General features: G+C 39.9%; 2 protein-coding genes across 11 annotated transcripts in view; both read right to left on the minus strand.

The window, feature by feature from the left end:
* LOC135101441 (calcium homeostasis endoplasmic reticulum protein-like) overlaps positions 1-9153 on the minus strand; it is a 45641-nt gene extending 36488 nt beyond the window's left edge. Inside the window, exons 1-3 of one of the 4 annotated variants that reach the window (XM_064005393.1) lie at positions 8993-9125; positions 2743-2797; positions 2119-2289 (exon numbers count right to left, since the gene is read on the minus strand). In XM_064005393.1, coding sequence (XP_063861463.1) covers positions 2119-2289; positions 2743-2779 — 208 coding nt within the window. In that variant the 5' untranslated portion in view covers positions 2780-2797; positions 8993-9125. The other 3 variants (XM_064005394.1, XM_064005395.1, XM_064005392.1) reach the window with 3 other exon arrangements.
* Positions 9154-14524: 5371 nt separating this feature from the next.
* Positions 14525-21440, minus strand: part of LOC135101443 (uncharacterized) — a 92163-nt gene continuing 85247 nt past the window's right edge. For all 7 annotated transcript variants that reach the window (XM_064005396.1, XM_064005398.1, XM_064005397.1 and 4 more), the window contains 5 exons: positions 21272-21336; positions 20203-20283; positions 18814-18969; positions 17631-17867; positions 14525-16843 (listed from right to left, as the gene is read on the minus strand). In XM_064005396.1, coding sequence (XP_063861466.1) covers positions 16719-16843; positions 17631-17867; positions 18814-18969; positions 20203-20283; positions 21272-21336 — 664 coding nt within the window. In that variant the 3' untranslated portion in view covers positions 14525-16718. The remainder of the gene's footprint in view (positions 16844-17630; positions 17868-18813; positions 18970-20202; positions 20284-21271; positions 21337-21440) is intronic.

A 21440-nucleotide genomic window follows, 5' to 3' on the forward strand; every position in this document is an offset into this window, starting at 1 on the left:
AGACACTTATTCAGCAATTTTTGACCACTGCTTTGACCCTTTTATGGGACTGGCATTTCAGTGGGGATTTTTTTATTAGATTTTTGTTGCCCTTGGCCAGTGTCCTTCCTACATAAAAAAAAAAGAAAAGAAAAAAAAAAACATGATGGATAAGGCCCTTGTACAAAGTTAGCAGCTGAGGGGGGTGAGAAAAACTGGTGAAGACATCTCAGAATGCCTGACTTCATAGAAGCTGTTTTAGCTAGAGATAAGATGTGAAGTTTCCACTTCAGATTATATGTAAAGGACAGACCAAGGATGTTCAGTGTACAAGAGGGGGACAGTTGAGTGTCATTGAAGAAGTTGTCTGGAAGGTTGTGTCGAATTGATAGATTGAGAAATTGAGTTTTTGAGGCATTGAACAATACCAAGTTTGTTCTGCCCCAATCAGAAACTTCAGAAAGATGAGAAGTCAGGCATTCTGTGGCTTCCCTGCATGAAATGTTTACTTCCTGAAGTGTTGGACGTCTATGAAAAGACATGGAAAAGTGCAGGATGGTATCATCAGCGTAGGAGTGGATAGGAAAAGAAGTTTGGTTTAGAAGATCACTGATGAATAATAGGAAGAGAGAGGGTGACAGGACAGAACCCTGAGGAACACCACTGTTAATAGATTTTGGAGAAGAACAGTGACCGTCTACCACAGCAGCAATAGAACGGTCAGAAAGGAAACTTGAGATGAAGTTACTGAGAGAAGGATAAAAGCCCTAGGAGGGTAGTTTGGAAATCAAAGCTTTGTGCCAGACTATCAAAAGCTTTTGATATGTCCAAGGCAACAGCAAAAGTTTCATCAAAATCTCTAAAAGAGGATGACCAAGACTCGGTAAGGAAAGCCCTTGGTATTGTTCAATGCCTCAAAAACTCAATTTCTCCATCTATCAATTTGACCAGTAGAGCGACCTTAATGGAACCCCATACTGGTGATCAGATAGAAGGTTGTGAAGTGATAGATGTCTAAGAATCTTCCTATTGAGGATAGATTCAAAAACTTTAGATAGGCAGGAAATTAAAGCAATAGGACAGTAGTTTGAGGGATTAGAATGATCACCCTTTTTAGGAACAGGCTGAATGTAAGCAAACTTCCAGCAAGAAGAAAAGGTAGATGTTGACAGACAGAGTTGAAAGAGTTTGACTAGGCAAGGTGCAAGCATGGAAGCACAGTTTTGGAGAACAATAGGAGGGACCCCATCAGGTCCATAAGCCTTCCTAGGGTTTAGGCCAGCAAGGGCATGGAAAACATCATTGTGAAAAATTTTAAAAGATAGCATGAAGTAGTCAGAGGGTGGAGGACAGGGAGGAACAAGCCATGAATCAGCCAAGGTAGAGTTTTTAGCAAACGTTTGAGCAAAGAGTTAGCTTTAGAAATAGATGTGATAGCAGTGGTGCCATCTGCTTGAAATAAAAGAGGGAAGTTATTGGAGATATATTTGTCTAGATGCCAGAAGTCATGAGGGGAGTTAGATCTAGAAAGATTTTGACACTCTATTAATGAAGGAGTTTTTGGCTAGTTGGAGAACAGACTTGGCATGGTTCCGGGCAGAAATATAAAGTGCATGAGATAATGTTTATAGTTTTCATACTGCCTGTAAAGAAAAATTATTGGGATAAAATATACACTTCTGCTTTTCCCTTCTTTTCTGCATTAAAATATTAATATATAAACATTTTGCATTTCTACACTGCTTGGCATCTGGTAGTTCAATATGCCTTTAAATAACATGCTTTGAAGTCTGTATACCGTGATTTGATAAAACTGTACCATCAGCAATGTTGTGTTGATTATAGTCAGGGGCACTGAGAAGAGTAATATATCCCATGGCCAAACTAATTTGGGTCTCCTACCTCTGCAGTAAGTGAAGATAGTGGGAGACATAGACTATATGTATGAGTAAAATTCTCTCATTGTTTCAACAACTCAGAGCTGTATCCTTAGTGCCCTACAATGCACTGGCAGATCCTCTTCCTGGTGGACCTGATTACAGCACTGGATTAAGCAGAGTTCTAGACAAGAAGAATCCGAATGAAGTGGAATTTACAAGCAACTAAACTACTAAAAATACAGAGCAACAAAATACTAACTTGCTTGCTCAGTTGTGACCTTGTACTGATAGTAGTTGAAATACTCTCCACCAAACAGGAAACTGAACTTGGGGTTGTCCTTTTGCTTAGTCTTGGTCATCTGTTCAAACTCAGGGCCATTGCGTGCCACAAACTGGGCCAACTTGTCAATGATGTTTTTAAGCTCCTGGTCTGCAAATTAAGAAAAAAGTTAGAAACAAATCATAACCTAAACTGCATTTCATCTCAAAATACTACAACTAATTGAAAATACAATGAATAGTACAATAAATGGGAAAGAAAAAAGGATTTAAGATTTCTCATATGAATGAGATGGCTAGTAAATGACTATGCAAGACATGGTCAAGGTAGGTACACCCATCAAAAAAATTTTTGTTACCTTTAAGGTGTAATACAACCCAGCACATAATGATTTCTGGTATAACTCATGTGGTAAGGTGCAAGGTTGGAACCCTGCTGTGCCAAGTTGCCAGTTACTGGGGAATATGTGACTGGTATGATGTGGAGAATAAACTCCATGAACCATTATATGTTCCACAGAATGAATTACACTAATGGGATAGTAGTACGAGATGTTATTCAGGACAGTGAGTGGGGAAAGGGGAGATAGGAAGGCATACCAACCTCCACAAGTCATCACAGCTGCTGTGTCAGTATTCATTGCAGTCAATTCCACAGCCTAGGGTAATAAAAATATTTTGATGGGCGTACATCCTGTGACTACAATGTTGACCCCGGAATCCAAACACCCCATTGTTTGAACAAACTAGAATCTGAACTTTTTTTTTTTTTGAGAAAAACTGCCCAAAAATCCAAACACATTTTTAGAAACTGAACACCAACATAGAGTCAAATATTAGCGTGTACATTTCTTAAGATTGCACAATGTTTTGCTAAAATCAATCAAGTGCTGAACAATTGGTGGTGCCAGTACTCTTTGATGATGAGGAAGAGGAGGTCGACCAACCAAATCCTGGACCTTCCACTTCCAATTAACATATATAGTTAGGTTAGTGTCCTTAAGAAAGGGTGTCCAGGGGCAAAGCACTCCTTGTAAGGTTAGGTTATTGTCCTTAAAGGTGGGCCCAAAGGGAGCAAAGCACACCTTATTAGGTAAGATTAGTGTCCTTAAGGGGAGGTGGGGTGTTCCATGGGGGAAAGCCTCCCGGTTAGGTTAGGTTGTACCAGGTCTGTCTCAGATCAGGGTTCCTAGTGAACAGATGTGTTTAGTGAGCAGTGATCTGATGCTAATATAGCTGGCTAGTGTAGACATGGCGCCTTGTGTTGCTGAGTCATCTGGTTGTGTTAGTTCTCCTGTGCTTGATGCCTTCATTGCAAAGGTCTCAGAGGTGGAGGATGAGTTCCATCAAAGGATCTCAGAGGTACAGGCTGAGTTTCATGAGAGGATCTCAGACCTGCAGGCTGAGTTCTGTGGGAGGATCTCAGCACCTGTTGGAGGGTCATGCCCCACCGTCACCTTACCTAGTAAGGCAACGGAGGAGCAGTGGTCGGTTGTGTGCAGGGGACCAAGAGGTTGAAGGTCCTCAGGGCGCCTTGCGCGGAGATGAAGAATCCCTTCAGTGTGCTGGAGGAGGTGAAGGAGGAGGAGGTGGACATGGTGGGAGGAGACAAGGAGGGGGCAGAAGCAGTTACCCTATCCCAAGGTAGAGTGATTGTGCTTGGTGATAGTCAAGTTAGGCACTTAGATAAGTGTGTTTTGTACCAGAGATAGGAAGCATAGGTCGAGGGTGTGTTTGCTGGGGGCTGGGATAGGAAGGTAGCAGATAGACTAGACATGTGCTTGGAAAATTATGGGACCAAGCCCATTGTTTTTCTCAGTGTGGGAGGGAATGACCTTGGTAAGGTAAGGAGTGAGGAACTGTTTGGGAGGTTTTGACAAGTTTTGGATAGGATTAGGGACAAGGGAGGGATCCCTGTAGTATGTGGTGTCTTGCTGAGGAGGGGAGTTGGTGCTGAGTGGCTATCCAGGGCTATTACAATGAATCGCAGACTCACGAATCATTTTAAGAGTAATGGATGGATGTTCATTGACAACTGGGACCTCTTCTATGGTAGGGACACCTTGTACACCCGGGATGGAGTGCATTTATCATGCCAGGGCGTTCAGGTTTTGGCCAGAACACTCAAGCTTTAGGTAACTACACTCCAGCGCTTTTTTCGTTAATCAGGAGGGAAGAAGGGGTTGTGAAGTCAAAATGGACACATTAGTTAAATTTATAAAGGTAACTAGCTCAGGGAAGGTAAGAAATAGCTTAAGTGTTTACTGCACAAATTGTAGAAATATTTTGAATAAAATAGACTTGCTTAGAGGAATAGTGTGCGTAGAGAACCTTGATATTGCCTTAACAGAAACTTGGTTAGATATGTCAGGAAAAGTATTTAATCCAGAGGTTAAGATAGATGGTTATACACTGTTCTATAAAGACAGGGAAAACAGGAGAGGACATTAGGGACACATTACAGTGTTTTTTAATAATAGAATTAAAACAGATAGCAAAACAGAGTCGATGTGGGTAAATATTAAGGAAGCATCACAGTCAGTAGTACTGGGAATAGTGTACAGGCCACTGAACATTACAAAGGAAATTAACACCTCATTGTGGCAGGAAATAAATAGAGCAGGAAGGTACAGTCAGGTATGTGTGGTAGGAGATTTTAATTTTAGAAATATCGACTGGAGCCTGATGGTGGGTAACAAGGAAGCAGAGGAATTTCTTAAGGTAATTCAGGATAATTTTTCAAAACGGGTAGTCATAGAACAAACAAGGGGGAACAATATTCTAGATTTAATTCTTACTAACAGGGAGGAAGTAGTCACGCAGGTAGAGGTTGGAGGACAGCTACGTAACAGTGACCATTGGGAAATTCAGTACAAATTAAAATGGGAAGAAACTTTTAGAAGTAAAAACACTAGTAAAATACCTAACTTTAGAACTTTAGGATTTTGAGGAATTAAAAAGGTAACTCCAAGGAGTTGACTGACAACAGATGTAGGGTGAGGTCAGGACCAGGACAGAGTTGAGAGAGATAAGGCAGGATGAGAGAGGTGAGGTGAGGCGTGAGGGTGTAGGACAAGAGGAGGGAAGATGTGTCCGGAAGGCGCAGAGAAGAGTGAGAGGGGGAGATAGGTGTGAGTATGTTGGAGGGTCAGGTCATGCTGACATGGGAGAGGTGAGGTCGAGGCGAGTAGATGAGGGAGTGGAAAGGATGGAGCGGGCCAAGATGAGGGGATTAGGAGAAGTAAATGTAGATGAGTTGTATAAACATTTCGCAGATAAATTGCATACAGGACAGTTAACAAACATTCCATATAGAGCAATAAGATCACAGAAAAATTACCCTAAACAGATGACTGCTAGGTTAAAACATTATATAGGGCAGAAGACAAGTATACATAAGAGATTATGGGCAGATGAAGAGGTTTTATATAATGAATTAGTTAGAGCAGTCAGGAGGTTAACGAGGAAAGCTAAAGGCAATTATGAATTAAAGCTAGCTAGCCAGGCAAAGACGGACCCCAAGAGATTTTATCAGGTATACAGGATGAAGAATAAGGATACTATAGGTCCATTAAAGGCAGCAGATGGGGAGCTGGTTAGTTCTGGGGAGGAGATTAGTAAAAATTCTGAATGAGTATTTTTTTAACTGTCTTCACCTAGGAAAACATGCAAGATATGCCAAATAGTGAACAGATGTTTAGAGCAGACGAGAATGAGAAGCTGGCAGATATTTCCGTAACTAAGGAGATAATGGAACAGGAGATAGATAGGCTAAAAAGTTCAAGACACCAGGACCAAATGAAATATATCCCAGAGTACTTAAGGAATTCAGAGAGGTTATTTGTGAGCCTTTAGTTTCTGTCTTTAGGAAATCACTTGAGTCAGGGGAGGTACCAGTAATGTGGAGGCAGGCTAATGTAGTACCCATCTTTAAGAAAGGAGATAAAACCTTACCGTCTAATTATAGACCTGTCAGCTTAACTTCAGTTGTAGGTAAAATATTGGAGTCAATAATAGTGAGGAGCATTAGGGAGCATTTAGAGAAACATAACTTGATAAATCTGTCACAGCATGGCTTCACAAAGGGAAAGTCTTGCCTGATGAACTTGTTAAGTTTTTACAGTAAAGTGTATAAGGTAGTAGATAATGGTGATAGTTATGACATCTTATATCTGGATTTTGGTAAAGCTTTTGACAAGGTACCCCATCAGAGGCTCCTGAGAAAGGTTAGGGCACACGGAATAGATGGGCAGGTGTTAGGTTGGATAAGGTCATGGCTAAGTGATAGGCGACAAAGAGTTGTAATAAACGGCTCTAAATCCGAGTGGGGTCATGTAATTAGTGGGGTGCCACAGGGATCAGTATTAGGGCTATTGTTATTTCTAATATATATCAGTGACTTGGATAGTGGAATTAGTAATGATGTTAGTAAACTTTTGGATGACATAAAGATAAGTAGATTAATTAGGTCAGAATCAGATGCCATTGTCTTGCAGGCATATTTAGATGGGATGAATGAACGGATGGACAGATGGTAAATGCAGTTTAATATCAACAAATGCAAAGTAGGTAGAGGAAACCCACACAGTAGGTACACAATAAACAATGAAACTCTGGTGGGTTCAGGGTATGAAAAAGTTATAGTTAGCTCTGAACTCTGGGATTCATTTTTAGGAGTGTTAAAAGTAGAAGGTCTGAAGTAATATTAAGTTTGGTGCTGGCCAGACCTCATCTAGACTACACTGTGCTGTTCTGGTCCCCACATTACAGGAAAGATATAGGTCTATTAGAATCAGTACAGAGGAGAATGACTAAAAGGATACAGGGGATGAGGAGTATTCCTTACAAGCTGAGATTGAAACTGTTAAATTTACATTATTTAGAGAGACATAGGTTAAGAGGGGACCTGATATAAGTCTTTAAGTGGTATAGGGGTTATAACTAGGGGGATGTAAGCAAAATTCTTAGGATCAGCAACCAGGATAGAACAAGAAGTAACAGGTTCAAGCTTGAAAAATTTAGGTTTAGGAAGGAGATAGGAAGAAACTGGTTCTCAAACAGAGTGGTAGATGAGTGGAATGGACTCAGTAATCATGTTGTTAGTGCTAAGACATTTGGGAGCTTTAAGATAAGATTAGACGGTTTTATGGATGGGGATGATAGGTGGAAATAGGTAGGTATATTTCATACAGGGAGTGCCATGTGTAAGCCTGGTCACTTCTTGCAGCTTCCCTTATTTCTTATGTTCTCAGGTTGAACACTGCCCCACACAGCATTCCACCCCACCCTCTATCATGGTAATACCTGACACGGTGACTTGACGCTGCCCAGATCTGACCCGGCCATGCAGGCAGGGAACTCAGTCCTGTCCAGCCAGCCTCCAGGCTGGATTTACACCTTTTGGTAACTGCTTTATCTTTATATACAGTTTTATTTTATTTATATAAAGCAAGCTTTCTTCTAAAATTGTGTTTACTTGCATTCCTGGGCACCCTGGACACCAACTCCATACAACTATCAATCACAGCAAGATTAGTGTTCTTAAGAGGGTGTCAGGGGAAGGGAGAACAAAGCCCCCAGTTTGGTTAGGTAAAGTTAGGTTACACTAGAAAGTTCCAGTTTTCAAAATATGATCTCATCCTTTGACTTCTTCATAAATGTCCAAATTTGGCAAAATATGGCTTTCTCCCACCCTAAAAGCCTGCTTTCCCATCATGTCCCCAATTTTTTGGGGAAAAGAGAAGGAGAAACAGAAGATAGGATGTATTGTGTTAAAATGAAATTTTACTGGTTAGGATAGTGTAGTGGGGTGTATGGGGGTGAATCTGTCCCAATTAGCAATGTTAGTGACTTCAAAAGGTTAGGGCAACATACCAAGGGGCAGATATTCCCCGTATACAGACTAATTTTTATGGATTTTCCCCAAAGCAGTGTTTTTCTCCTTAACCTTTTTGAAGTTTCCTAAATTTAGCTTCTCCTACCCTAAAATCCCACTTTCCCATCAGGTCTCCAAGCTTGCTTGTCCTGGAGAGGGGCAGCAATTGAATACATAAGGAACAGCTACTTTTAAGATTTAATCACTTGCAGTCATAATGATTTTTTTCCCTCACAGTGCAACTAACTACAAATATCAGTCAACTTGGCCCATGATCAAGTCGGACCACTGCACACCAACTTGGCCCAATGCATATTCAACACAAAGAAACACCTGCTAGAAATTATAATATAAATTAAATCCATTCCTTTCAAGAGCATAAAGCATATTTACATGGTACCAAGTATGCCGCCCCAGCAGACAGTCGTGACTGGTGACTGTGACTTGCACTGTGTGATGCCTGCCAAGAAGTTTTTTATTGATTCATACAAGACAGTGTCACAAGGTTTGACAGAAAACGAGCCGAATGCCGCTGTCACAAGGTTTGAAAAGAAACTAGCTGAATGCAACACTTCATATATATGCATTAAACTTGCTATAAGTACAATACTAAAGTTGTAGTTGATGGTCTGAGTTTGTATTGCAAAATGATTCGAGTTAGTTCACTAGATGGGGCAATTCGGTAATAGATAATGGTCCGAATTAGACGCATTGGCTAACTACCTGGGTTATGTTCCACTTCAATGATATAAGTTGCTGCCAGGAAGCAGGCTTTGTCCATACTCATTACTGAGTTAGAGAGCTGTGGAGACATCTATAGACTTGTAAATACCTCAATCCTCGCGGGCACAAGTAGTAGTAGCAATAGTGATGCATCACAACACTGGTGACACATGAGGCAGCAAGGCGTCCGTGCCACATGAGGAAGTCACCATCACGTCACCTGTACACTTCCTGCACCAGTACTGTCACCACTCACCTGGAGGAGGCTGAGGAAGCTCCATTTTCAAATCACTAATGTCAAGGCTCGTTACATATGACAGCAAGGCGACGGCACACAACACTACAGCAACACACCACCGCGTCCCTACGCCGGGATTGTAAACATTGCTACTACCACCACCACCACCGCCAGCGTTGCCACCACCCTAGAAAGGCAGAATCCCTACCTCTAATCATTCACAATATGGTAACTTCCTATGAAAACTACTATGAATCTTGTACTCAATTCAGCTTTCTATAATCACTCTTATATACTGCTGCAAAATGAGTCTTTGAAAAGAAGGGAAAATGAGCTACGTGAGAGATTGCTGCGTCTTTCGATGTTTCTGGAAGTAACTAGCTTTGTTGTACAGATGCTTCTAATGATGAACAAATGACATATGAATTATAAAAAAATAAATCATGTTAAATAATTAATAAAGTGGACTCCTCCAAGAAGAGGAAATGCATCCCAATAATACTTGTACTCGACTAACGCAAGTGATCCAAGAAAATATTCAATAAAAGTATCAAAATAAAAACATACATTGTTGAGGTAAAATGTATGATCTTAATTATATTCCATTAGTAATAGCTAAAAAGTTAAAAAGTAAAGCCACTTGACCAAACTGACAGTGTTACCACGTCAGAGAATCATCATCATCATCATCATCATCATCATCATCACTTGTGAGTAAGAGAGAGAGAGAGAGAGAGAGAGAGAGAGAGAGAGAGAGAGAGAGAGAGAGAGAGAGAGAGAGAGAGAGAGAGAGAAGGGGGGTGGAGTTATATTCACTGTAAGACTCTAATGACAGCATTCCTCACTCTCCAAGTACTTTTACAATCCCAGCAGCAACACCATCCATTCCCTTCCTGTCTTCTCCACACTGTCATCTACATTGCATCCCAATTACATCACCTTTGTTCTGTCTGCCATTCTCATATTCCAGTGTATGTTGGAGTGTTTGGTCCTCTCCCATGTTGCAAGTCTGGCACACTGCTGCGGGACTCAGATCATCTATAATTCCTGGAGTAACTCATACACTGGAGTAACTAAATCACTTAGTAGGTTTCTCTCATACTATTTTTCATATACTGAGGCTTTTCTTTTAACCATTCCATATTTTTTTCTTTTGTTTCATTTAATTTTTTCAGTTGTTTAGTTCTACTTATCTCTGCCCTGTCTATCCCAATTTTCCAATGTATCACGTCCACTATAACTTCTCTCTGGTTGTTTGTCAATCTTCATTCATAAACATGGGGTCAGTGAACCCACCGAGATAGCATGCCACTCTTGTGCTCTATCAAATATATTTCCTCCTCGATCTGTTGATGATCCTCTAAACTAAACAGATAAAAAAAAAATAATTTTTTTTTAATCCTCTATCCTCCATTATTTCCAGTCAAACTTTATATATCAAGCTTTCTTCTGTGTCTCTATAAACATATACCATCTTTTGTCACCTCCCAACGCTTCTATTACTACTTACCTTGGTCCATTTAGAATCATTCTTGTTACTATATTCTGCCTTACTTCCAGTTTCTCTAATTAATCTTCTTTCCATGCTATCACATCCACACTATACATAATATTTGGAACAATCATAAACTTCTAGATTCCTTGCGGTGCATTACATTTGCTTGTTCTCGTCCTTGCTGCACTTTCCATCTTATCGACTGCATCCATTCACACTCATCCATATCCTCAATGCGAGTACTTGTATTCACGCCCTTATTGCGACTCATGTCCTTCATTTCTTCACACTGAGTTTCCTTCGTCTTCTTACCTATTTACTGTCATCACTTTTTTTTCCACTGCTAAAACTCATAATCAGTTCTTCTATATTCATCTGCAACATCTAATGAGTTTTGAAATTATCATGCTGATTCACTCATAACCACATAATCTGCATATAAGAGCATGAATGCCTTGTTGTTTTCAATTCATACACGTATATTCATTCCTCTCATCTTGACTACTACTTCTATGTACAAGCTGAATGAAGTTGTTGATAAAATATATTCTTGCCTCACTCCTCTTTCATTCTTCATTCAGTCTGTATTCTGTAGTCTAGGGGTTCCCTACCTTTTTGTTCCTCTGTACCCTTGGACATTTTTATAGGTTCCCATGTACCACTAAATAGATTAAGGATAAAAAAAAAGAAAAGATCAAATTGTCACTGTCACAGTCAGTGGCACAGCCTGCCAGTCCAGGCAGTATCATGACAGATGTGTCTCAACACTTGCATGTACACCTATTAGCATATCAATAATAGGAGTAGCACTAAACTTTACATGATCTCAATGTCACCGGCCTAACAAACCTGGCTTCCCAAAGGACATATCTTTGTTAATTCCTTGCTCTTATGTCACCTCCACCCATACTGCTCGTTAAATACCACAATTAACTTTTACATTTTCAAGTTGTACTGTACTCGAAAGTAACCGTAAAATGGTCGTGTAAGTGGAGTCCAAGTAAGTACATGATATGTGCACTTAAGTATGAGTATATGTACCAATTTGGGCCCAACCCGGGTAATGATATGACGTTTTTTATTTCTTTTTATTAATCTCGGTTATTCTCGTCTTTTTTTACTTATTTTTTTTTTTTCATTGTATGTGTAGTATTTTTTTCAACAAAGCTACGGCAACAATGCTTGTGACGAGTAACGTTATCACACCTTCACTAGCTGTGTTAGTAGGACTGAGTGACTCAGGCCGGTGCCGCCCGCCAGTCTCGAGTCGTTATCCATGTCTTTCCAGGCCTAGTTCAGATTGCGGACACGGGAAATTCCGTAATAGTGAAAACCAAATGGTATTCACCCTACTCTTGATATAATTTAAATAAAATTTTTGCTTACTAAAATGACGAAATTAGAAAAAAAAAACATTGCAATTTCACTGCAGATTACACCACCACCTATTGTGCAGTAGTAGTTATTCTCTGAGACCCAATGTACCCCCTGAAAAGTGCAAATGTACCACTGAGGGGTATATGTACCCCGGATTAGGAACCCCTGATGTAGTCTGTACTTTACTCTGGTATCAACATACATGCTTCACACTATATTAACTATCTTTTCACTCAACCAAGTCTCTTCGAATACTATCTTGCTGCGCATCTCTCTCTCTCTCTCTCTCTCTCTCTCTCTCTCTCTCTCTGTTCCCAAATAAATTTCTCCCAGCTTAAATCAGGTTAGAGGAGGAAGTTTACCATTTACGAGTACCATATGGATGTGGTGGACGGGCATAGCTGGTGTCCGATAACAATTTGACTACTGAGGAGGAGAGTGTTTCACGTCATGCGTCGGGCATTGTGACAAACACGGGTAGATGGTGAGAAGACGGATGAAAAAGAAAGAATTCTGTCAGAATTTTGTTTTGTCACGCTCCTTGCTTTTTTTTTTTTCTAAATGGTAATTGATTCAATTAGAATTGTGGTTTCCACAATACAACATTTATTACCTGAATTTCACCTTTCGTTACCCACTCTCTACAGAAAGATCGTGCTTCCAAACACTCTGGCATAGTCTCGATTATTTTTAATGGATTCCATTGAACGATACTGGAGTTTCAAGGGTGTTTTCAAGATTCCGATGATTGTTAGACAGTGATTCTGCATTATGAACGAAAAAAAAAAAATACTGAGCTCGATTAATAATTTCTGTGGCTTTTATAAATAAATACTTCAGAAGAGCTCAGAGCAAACACATGCAAAGTTTACAAGGAGCGCCTGTCAATGTTAATAATAGATATCAAGGGAGTGACACATATGCCTCTGTACACTCATTTATCACTTACCTGCTGCATTTGGATGCCCGGAGTGATCCCTTTATGCAGCAAGACAGCTGTTCCTGTCATACTGGAACTGCTTGTAGGAAGTCATCTTTCAAGTCGTCCATCGCTCATCTAACACAACTTGCTCAAGTTTCAGCATCATACAGTGTAAAATATAGAAAAAAAAAAAAAAAAAAACGAATCATTGTTATCTTATTTAAGTGCTCATTACCTAGTATCCAGGTTGGATAATCTTCATCTTTTATCTGTCTAGACACAGATGTTTGTGATGGGACTTGACTTTATCAAGACGAAATCAATTATTTAATTGGCAATATGCACTGTTGCAGATGAATTTGTTCAAAACAAGAAGTTAGATGTACGAAAAGGCAATTTGTTTCGTTAAAAAATAAAACTCGAGCCAGAGTTTTTAATCATCATATATTAAAAACAAGTCGGTAATAGTGAGAAGATTCACTATAAGTAAGACAAAGTTCTGGTGTTCAAAAGCCAGAAAAAAAAAATTTGCTTGAGGGTATGTTGTCATTCTGATTCAGGGTGTGCTTTCATGGCACTTAAAATCATCATGTGTGATAAATGCTTAGTACAAACACACACACACACACACACACACACACACACACACACACATCATTGATTGTTACGATAGTTACAACAAGGTTTCAGAATACGTTTCAATGAACTTCATGGGATTAATGCATGCTGCACAGTGGGTGCATGCCCTACGAAACTGTGAAAATGGTGGGGTATGATCAATGTTGGCTTCGGCGGAAAGAAATCAGGATGTTGTGGTGATGGAAAGCACAGCAAGGCAGCAGGTGACTTGGTCCACGACATAACGAAGCCTCAGGTAGTTTGTTTGGCTGTGATGGCGCTGTCTCCCTTCCTAGGTCGGGTCTTTGATCTCCAGGAAATAATACCGCACTGCCATGCCACAATTTGGTCTGAATGCAATAATTTGACATCACTTTCAACTCCATACATTATTAATATATTAATGAGTGCATTTCTGGTTATCAATGCCACGTTATTTGAATTGTGTGAACAAACTGTATAAAAGTTTATAGTTGTTAATATGTCTTGGTCATCCACTTTAAGAGATTTTAGTGAAACTTTTGCTGTTGCCTTGGACATATCAAAAGCTTTTGATAGAGTCTGGCACAAAGCTTGGATTTCCAAACTACCTTCCTACGGCTTCTATCCTCCTCTCTGTAACTTTATCTCAAGTTTCCTTTCTGACCGTTCTATTGCTGCTGTGGTAGACGGTCACTGTTCTTCTAAATCTATTAACAGTGGTGTTCCTCAGGGTTCTGTCCTGTCACCCACTCTCTTCTTATTATTCATTAATGATCTTCTAAACCAAACTTCTTGTCCTATCCAGACAAGAAGAAGAAGAAGAAGAAGAAGAAAAAGAAAAAGAAAAAGAAAAAGAAAAAGGAAAAGGAAAAAAAGAAAAAAAAAGAAAAAAGAAAAGACGAAGAAGAAGAAGAAAAAGAAGAAGAAGAAGAAGAAGAAGAAGAAGACATGTATCTAAAGATGTATGTCTGCTCCAATGATTTGTTGACTGTTTTTTTGTGATACAAGTCCCACAATATTCAATAATGAGGGAAGCATTAAGGAAACATTTAAATTTGCCGTACAGTACTGTGGTGCAGTTATGGTGATACAGTATATTGTATTTAGGCCAACGTCTTACATGTTGTTTAATGAAAATAAAGAATAAAACAAAATATGTTCGGTTCAATATTTATAGAAGAAATAAAATACTATAAAAACTTTTCAGACAAAAAGTACCTTTTGCAGCAGGTTAAAGTAATGGGCGGTGACATCGAACTTGATCAAGGTACTCACCAAGGGAGCGTTTCGGACCAATACTTTAAGAAACAATTCCATAAAAAAAATAAAAAAAAACATCATAAGCACTTCGATTGTTATTCATAGGATCCCAGTAAAGGAGAGTTTTGTGTACGTCTTAGCACAGGCATATACATACAAAACCATTATGTGTATGCGTGTGTCGTTCCCATTTACGGACAATTTACAAAATAATGGCTGTACATTCAATGGACTAATATCTAGATATCACTGAAGCAGTTAACATACACACTCACAAAGGCCTCACTTAACACAGCAGTGGCTACGACTTTCCTCAGTACAACTTCTAGTGTTCAAACAATACAATATGAATTTAACAGTTAGAAAATAAAGTGTTGCTCTAAAAGAACATTTGACCAGACTTAAATAGTAATCAAGGTTAATAATAATGTGTATCTAAGTTTCGTAAATATAATTCCAAAAATATCTTAACTCGTAACAACCCGTCGATATATTTTATTTATTCCTTTTTTTTTTATCAGAATGCGTCTCATATGTATACAGTGAAAATCATATATCATAAAAAATCTTGCATATGAGTTTCTTATTTGGATCGGAATATATTGTGTCCTATGCCATTAGTAACAGATCACGCTGACTACTGTTTGTGGCGCTGTATTTACATGGTATACGATCGCTAACACACACACACACACACACACGGCATCGGGGCCTCTCCTCCTCCCTCCTGCGACAGATTTAAGACAACTTCGTGTCTACATACACATGAAAACTAATGACTGAGTTTCTTTACAGCTTATATACTATTTTTTTTTTTTTCTGTTAGTTGATTTACACGGCACAAAATTGGAGCCACATAAGCGATGAAATAAAAGAAGTGAATTTCATAGTGCCTCTGTGCTGACAGTTGTGTTGGGGGCGCGGGGAGGCTGGCAGCTGGCCTTGGGTTACGAGTAATGGAAAATGTCACGAGATTACCTAAGCGTCTTGGACTGAAACCTTGTATCCTTTGGGAAGCCTAGAAGATTTTCCAATCAGAGATCTGCGCGACACTCCCCATCTGGTAGAAGCACAGGGCCTCTTGTGGCACAGGACAGGACAAGGACATGCGCAATAGTAGTAAGTTCAGTCACTTGGCAACTGCATGCATTCCGATTATCCATTTGGTTAAGATTTCTTGAGGAGTTTTCTGGCAGTCCGAATTTATACACTAAGTATCACAAACAGTCATCATCTCAGTTTTTTCGTGAGGTTCGCCGACAAGAAGCCGCGCGGCTTTGGACTGGTGACGCAGTGGGTCTTGAGCCACTGAGACGATGGCCACTCCATAGCCCAGGAAGTGATGGCATTCTTAGGCGACACACACACTCACACACACAGCTGCTTCTTCAAGCATCCCTGCAGGTTTCAGGGTCGTCTGCTATTGGATTCACTCATATATGTTAATATATTTCTGGTTATGATTAATTAAGTCTAGAGACAAGAGAATCTAGAATTCTCCACCCCCTCTGGCCGTGTACCCGGCAGTGCCTAAGAGCCCCATGCTGGGGGTCAGGTGCCGCCCGGGACCGGCGGTTCGATTGGTTAACAAAATCATGTCAATGACAATTACATCAGCCTTCCCGCACCCAACATTATGGATCAACAATATATCTTATGTATATATTATATTTACCGACTGAGGTCTGACTAACAGACTCCTCTCTTCTGTACAATTAGTCTTTTTGTTATCTGAATAGATGACTATCAAGGATATCAAAATATATTTCAACTGTGTCAAGTTCTTACAGAACATTTAAAAGAATATATATATGTATATAACTATGAAATACATATAAAACCTCAGTTAAAAATATTCACATATAAGACAATATCTTACAAACTGACATCCCATTAACTATGTGTTTTCACCAAAGGTCTCGCTCACGTACCACAACACTCATGGCAAACGTAATCTTCATATTGGAACATAAGACCTCACCAACTAACCTAGGCACTCCTAAACAGTTTGGTATATGCAAATTCATATATCATGAAATGATTGAAACTGAAAACAAACTTATGGCCATAATGAGAAACTCCAACAACATTCATCTGGCACCACTGAGGAGACTGGCGGCCAGCGGCGCGAGATGAAGAAGGATGGACAGCTGGATGAGCAGCGGGGACCAGTGGGCCGGGGAGTTGCTGCTGCTGCCGGCCACTGCACACTCACCTGTGGGGCACATAGCACTACTCTTATATTCGGGAAGCAGTCGATAAATGTTTACCTGGGCGTGGTGAGGAGAAGGATCAGACCTAAAGGCTCACAACACATTATGAAGACAATGTTTCTCTCCATGTTTTGGCCCGCAGTGACGGACGAAAGGCAACCTCGGAAACCAGCTGATATGAAACTCCGGTATAAGCTGACCTAATGAAGCAGCAGCAGCAGCAACAGCAACAACAACAACAAGTAATATCGCCGTGGTGTGTATTGGGCGCGTTCGACTCACCGATAGTTCCGGGGTTCGAATCCCCGCCAGGCAGGGGCAAATTGTGGGATGATGTACGCCGAATTGTGACTTTATTTTCCGGCAGGAGTGGACGGTTTGGAATCCTTGTTGTTGTTGTTGTTGTTGTTGTTTTTGTTATCATGATTATTATTATCGGCATCTTTATAAAAACTTCCTTTTCGTGCAAACGCAAAAATAGTAAAACAAAGACTATTAAACACAAAAAATAAAAGTCTGTTTCAACACTGTTAAAAATGAATAAAAAAAGAAAAGTAAATAATGTAAATCTATACGTGAAACTGTTACCAGATCTTCGTCATCGCCTCTTATTTAGTCACTGAATATGTTTTATAGGAAATAAGCACAGACAACAACCGGTACTGCTGCTACTGCTACACTATTAACTACTGCTCTGGCAGCTATGAAGCGTTTTGTCTCGATTCAAGAACCAAAATATGCCGTGGAGAGGCCGCGCACCGCGCTCAGCTGCCCTGCCAGGCGCCTTACCTTGGGCTGTGAGGTTGAAGCTGAGTGGGGTGGTGCGGGGGACGTGGCGCCGCGGGCAGGAGTGCGCGTGCGCTGTTATTTGCAGAGTTCTGCTATTACTTGTGCTATTGCTGTTGGACCTCTTTTTGTTATTGACTGAGGTGGCTATTAGGCAGAGGCGGTGTGTCGGGGGGTCGGGTGTGGACGCCACAACGAACACTGAGCTGCCCTCGGCCCAGTGCCCGTGACAAACGAAAGCTGCGGGAAGGACACAGTTAGACACGGGTGTGATGGGTGAGGCACGTCATGAAGGCAACTTGAGTCACAAGCTACACTGTCTGGTAAATCAAGTATGTAAAATCTCGCGTCAGATCACAAACGAGAGGTCGTTTCAAATCGTCGTACGACAAGGAAGTCAAGTCTGAAGTCACTTCATCTAGTTGTCATTGGGTGTTTGTGTCACGACCTGTACACACTTGTAACAGCGACATATCAATAATAATGTGCACTATTGCTGATGTGGGATGAATTTCACGCTCTATTGCTGTACTATTGTTGGTGCCATTTGGTGGCATCAATTCATATAACTACTCTTAGTGCAACTACAGATAAAATATTTACCATATTAAATATTGGGAATATTAATTTTAAGAGCAGAGGATCTATCTGAAAAGGAACTAGTGATTCTTAGAATATTCGCAAAAGCTTTCAATCTGAGGACTACATTTATACATCATTTATACATCAACATTTTGCCCCCTTATTTTGTTCCTTAGTGGAACAAAATAACTGCATTATTTTAGTTTACATAGTCTTCGGAAAAAAAAGTTTTGTTCGGAAAAAAAGTTGCATTTTTTTTCAAAATTAACATCACTTTCTTAAAAAAAATAAATTAGACTTATAGAAAGAAGAAACGGGCAAAAGAATTTCAGTAACCAAACATTACATTTTTGTTAGAGATGAAGGTCAGGTCATGGTGTTGGTCACGCGTGATATTAGAAGGTGGATAAATTTATTCAAGGCCATGTCAAGTGTGTCTGAGAGTGCAATGTATCGGTGGCCCATCAGCAGGTCACCAAATAAGAATATGCGAAGGCATGTCAAATAACTTAAAAAAAAGAAAAAAAAGAAACAAGGCAGTCTTTACTTAACTAGTGTATGAAACATTATATGTACTGATGAGTTTCCTTCAGGTATAACTCACAGTGCTTCGTGGTTTGCTCGGTACAAGCGTGGACGAACTTGAGGGCGTAGAGAGCGCTGCAACCCGCCCTGAGGTGAGTCACGTCATGCCCACACTCGCCCTCCCCTGCCGTCCACACGCCCACGAAAGGACAAGCACGGCGGGAGGGTGTGCTACCTGTGGGGGAATATTCGCCCATTAAATAAAACAATACAAGGCTTTGAAGGGAGGTGTGTGTGTGTGTGTGTGTGTGTGTGTGTGTGTGTGTGTGTGTGTGTGTGTGTGTGCAAGGCTATGGTGGGAGATGTGTGAAGCAGGTGTGTATAAAGTCGGACTTTATCCACGGACACGTGCACCACCAAGGCTATTGTATTCATCATCCATCCGCACATTTCCTTCCATCACTGTCATCACGCTGCCAGGGATAATAGAATTTTCCAGTCCCGATTGATATTATGATTCAAATGCAAGGAATTATCAAGTTGAAGATAAAAACATGACTGCTCCACACATTCATATGAAAACAAAAGGGTATAAGAAAAAAGAAGTGACTGCAAAAAAAGCAAGCGATTTTACGGCCATCAGTTCTCTCTCTCACCCAGTAGGTTTTAAAATCTGCTCCACATAATCATAACTATTCAATTCAGACGAGCACAGACACCTTTACGGTTTGGTTCTCTTTAAATCAGCTCCGAAAAAAAATAAAAGATTCCAATTAATATATGAGGACTGCAATCTGAGAATCTGATCATTGAATACTTCTACTCCAGTCTACCAATTATGTGTGTATACAGTACATGTTCGAACATACATTTCTTTGTATTTGCGTCGTTGTATTAGTGTGCAGGATAGGGTTTGAGAAACATTTTATATTTTCCTATCTCCATATAAACTTTTATCCGGGGTAGTTTTGGAATTATGGATGTTCTTTGCTCGTGCCACTTCCCCATAAAGGCCATTCAAATGTCAATACTTTTATTCGAGAAACAACCTTTTTTTTCACATTCCTTATACATTTCACGTTTATTAATTCCAATGTTCTACGTACGTCCTTTTGTTCTTCTTTCATCCTTCACCATGAAGGAACTCCTTGCATGTTTCTGTTTTTTCCTCCTTCCTACGACATGAACTAATTAAAAAGAAGAGTAACAAGACGCCTCTGGATATTAAACTGGCTAACTTTTCTGACTTTTTTTAGTCTCCTTGATAATAAAAAAAAAAAATAATAATAACAATAAATAAATAAATACAATAAAAAAAAGTTCTATATTATCCATCTGAGGGGAGACTCCAAACCTCCAGAAAAAACAGGAAATCAGAGCTGCAGGCAGATGGTCTCAAGGACTGGAGCGGTCATTCTGGCCACTGGTGCCCTCCCCCCATTAACACACAGGGCGGGGCGAGGCTTACTGGTGAGGGTGGTGTGTGGGGCTGTGGAGGTGTTGAAGTGCTCGGCCTTGCAGGCGTCCACGGCGCGGAAGGTGCGGGAACCTGCTCGGGGACAAAGAAATGCTTTAGAGTCTTGGGTACTGACGGGTATACAGAGCTACTTCCCACGTGCACTTGTGTTCATACTTATATAAGTTTTGTTCATAAATATGCATCTGTTAAAAGTGTTAACATGAAACCTAAAACTGAATGAAAGTGGAGACAAGTGAAATATAACATTTATTAGTAGAGAGCTATAGGTGATATGGGAAATAAGGTAATACAAATACTATCTTTAAGTTGTAGAGACGCTACATTACCGAGTCAGTTTTTCGACAATTTAATGTCAGTGAGATTAATACGCCTCGCCACTTCTGACGACACAACATAAGCTTTTAGTGCAAGTGTTGAAGCTGAATGAGGCTGCGCAATGTCGTGTTAAGTTCCAGTGTTTATAAGGCTGAGATAGGCGAGATAATGCCCTGTTTGTACACACCGCAGTGAATAAACTCTCTTTAGTATTGCTGCTGTGGCTGACCTAAGCAGGAGGTGGTGAGTTTTGAATTAACTAGGCACTCACTCATACATAAACATCTGGAACCTTATAACTTTTCTAGTCCTCAGTTAGAATAATGTATATTTTCGTTACCAAATCCTACTATTCTAATTCTTTTATAAATTTTGTACTCATGCCTTACTATGGGAAGAATGTACTAATTGCATGAAAATTTCAAGAAAAAAAGAAAAAAAAAAGAGAGAGAAAAAAAACTCTTTCATCACATTAAGTTTCAGTGAAATTTTAAGCAAATATTTTAACTACACTATTATTCTTCACTGATCTAGGTCTCCATAAATGTGAGTATATGTAAAATTTTATTTTATCCACAAAACATGTCTAGTGAATAAAGTGATAGCTACTTCATTATCTTATTTTATCTTATTAATCAATTTATTTTTTTTGCTATGCTTGGTGACTTTCGGAGCTTCCTGTATTACGCAACAGGCTTAGTAACAGCTATTCCAGCTCGGCGATGATGGTGTGAGGACTCACCTTGCTGCATCTCAATAATGTGGCCGTCCCTACGGTAAAACACGGTGCAGATGAAGCCGCTGGTGCTGGGGAGGGTTCAGGAAAGGTATACATTAGCGTCTCATCAGTCAGGACTTTTCATAATATTCTACATGTATAAGCAAAAAGAAATTCACTCTTTAAAAATAAA

The sequence above is a fragment of the Scylla paramamosain genome, chromosome 6, assembly GCF_035594125.1.
Source record: "Scylla paramamosain isolate STU-SP2022 chromosome 6, ASM3559412v1, whole genome shotgun sequence".
In the NCBI taxonomy this organism is placed as follows: Eukaryota; Metazoa; Arthropoda; class Malacostraca; order Decapoda; family Portunidae; genus Scylla; species Scylla paramamosain.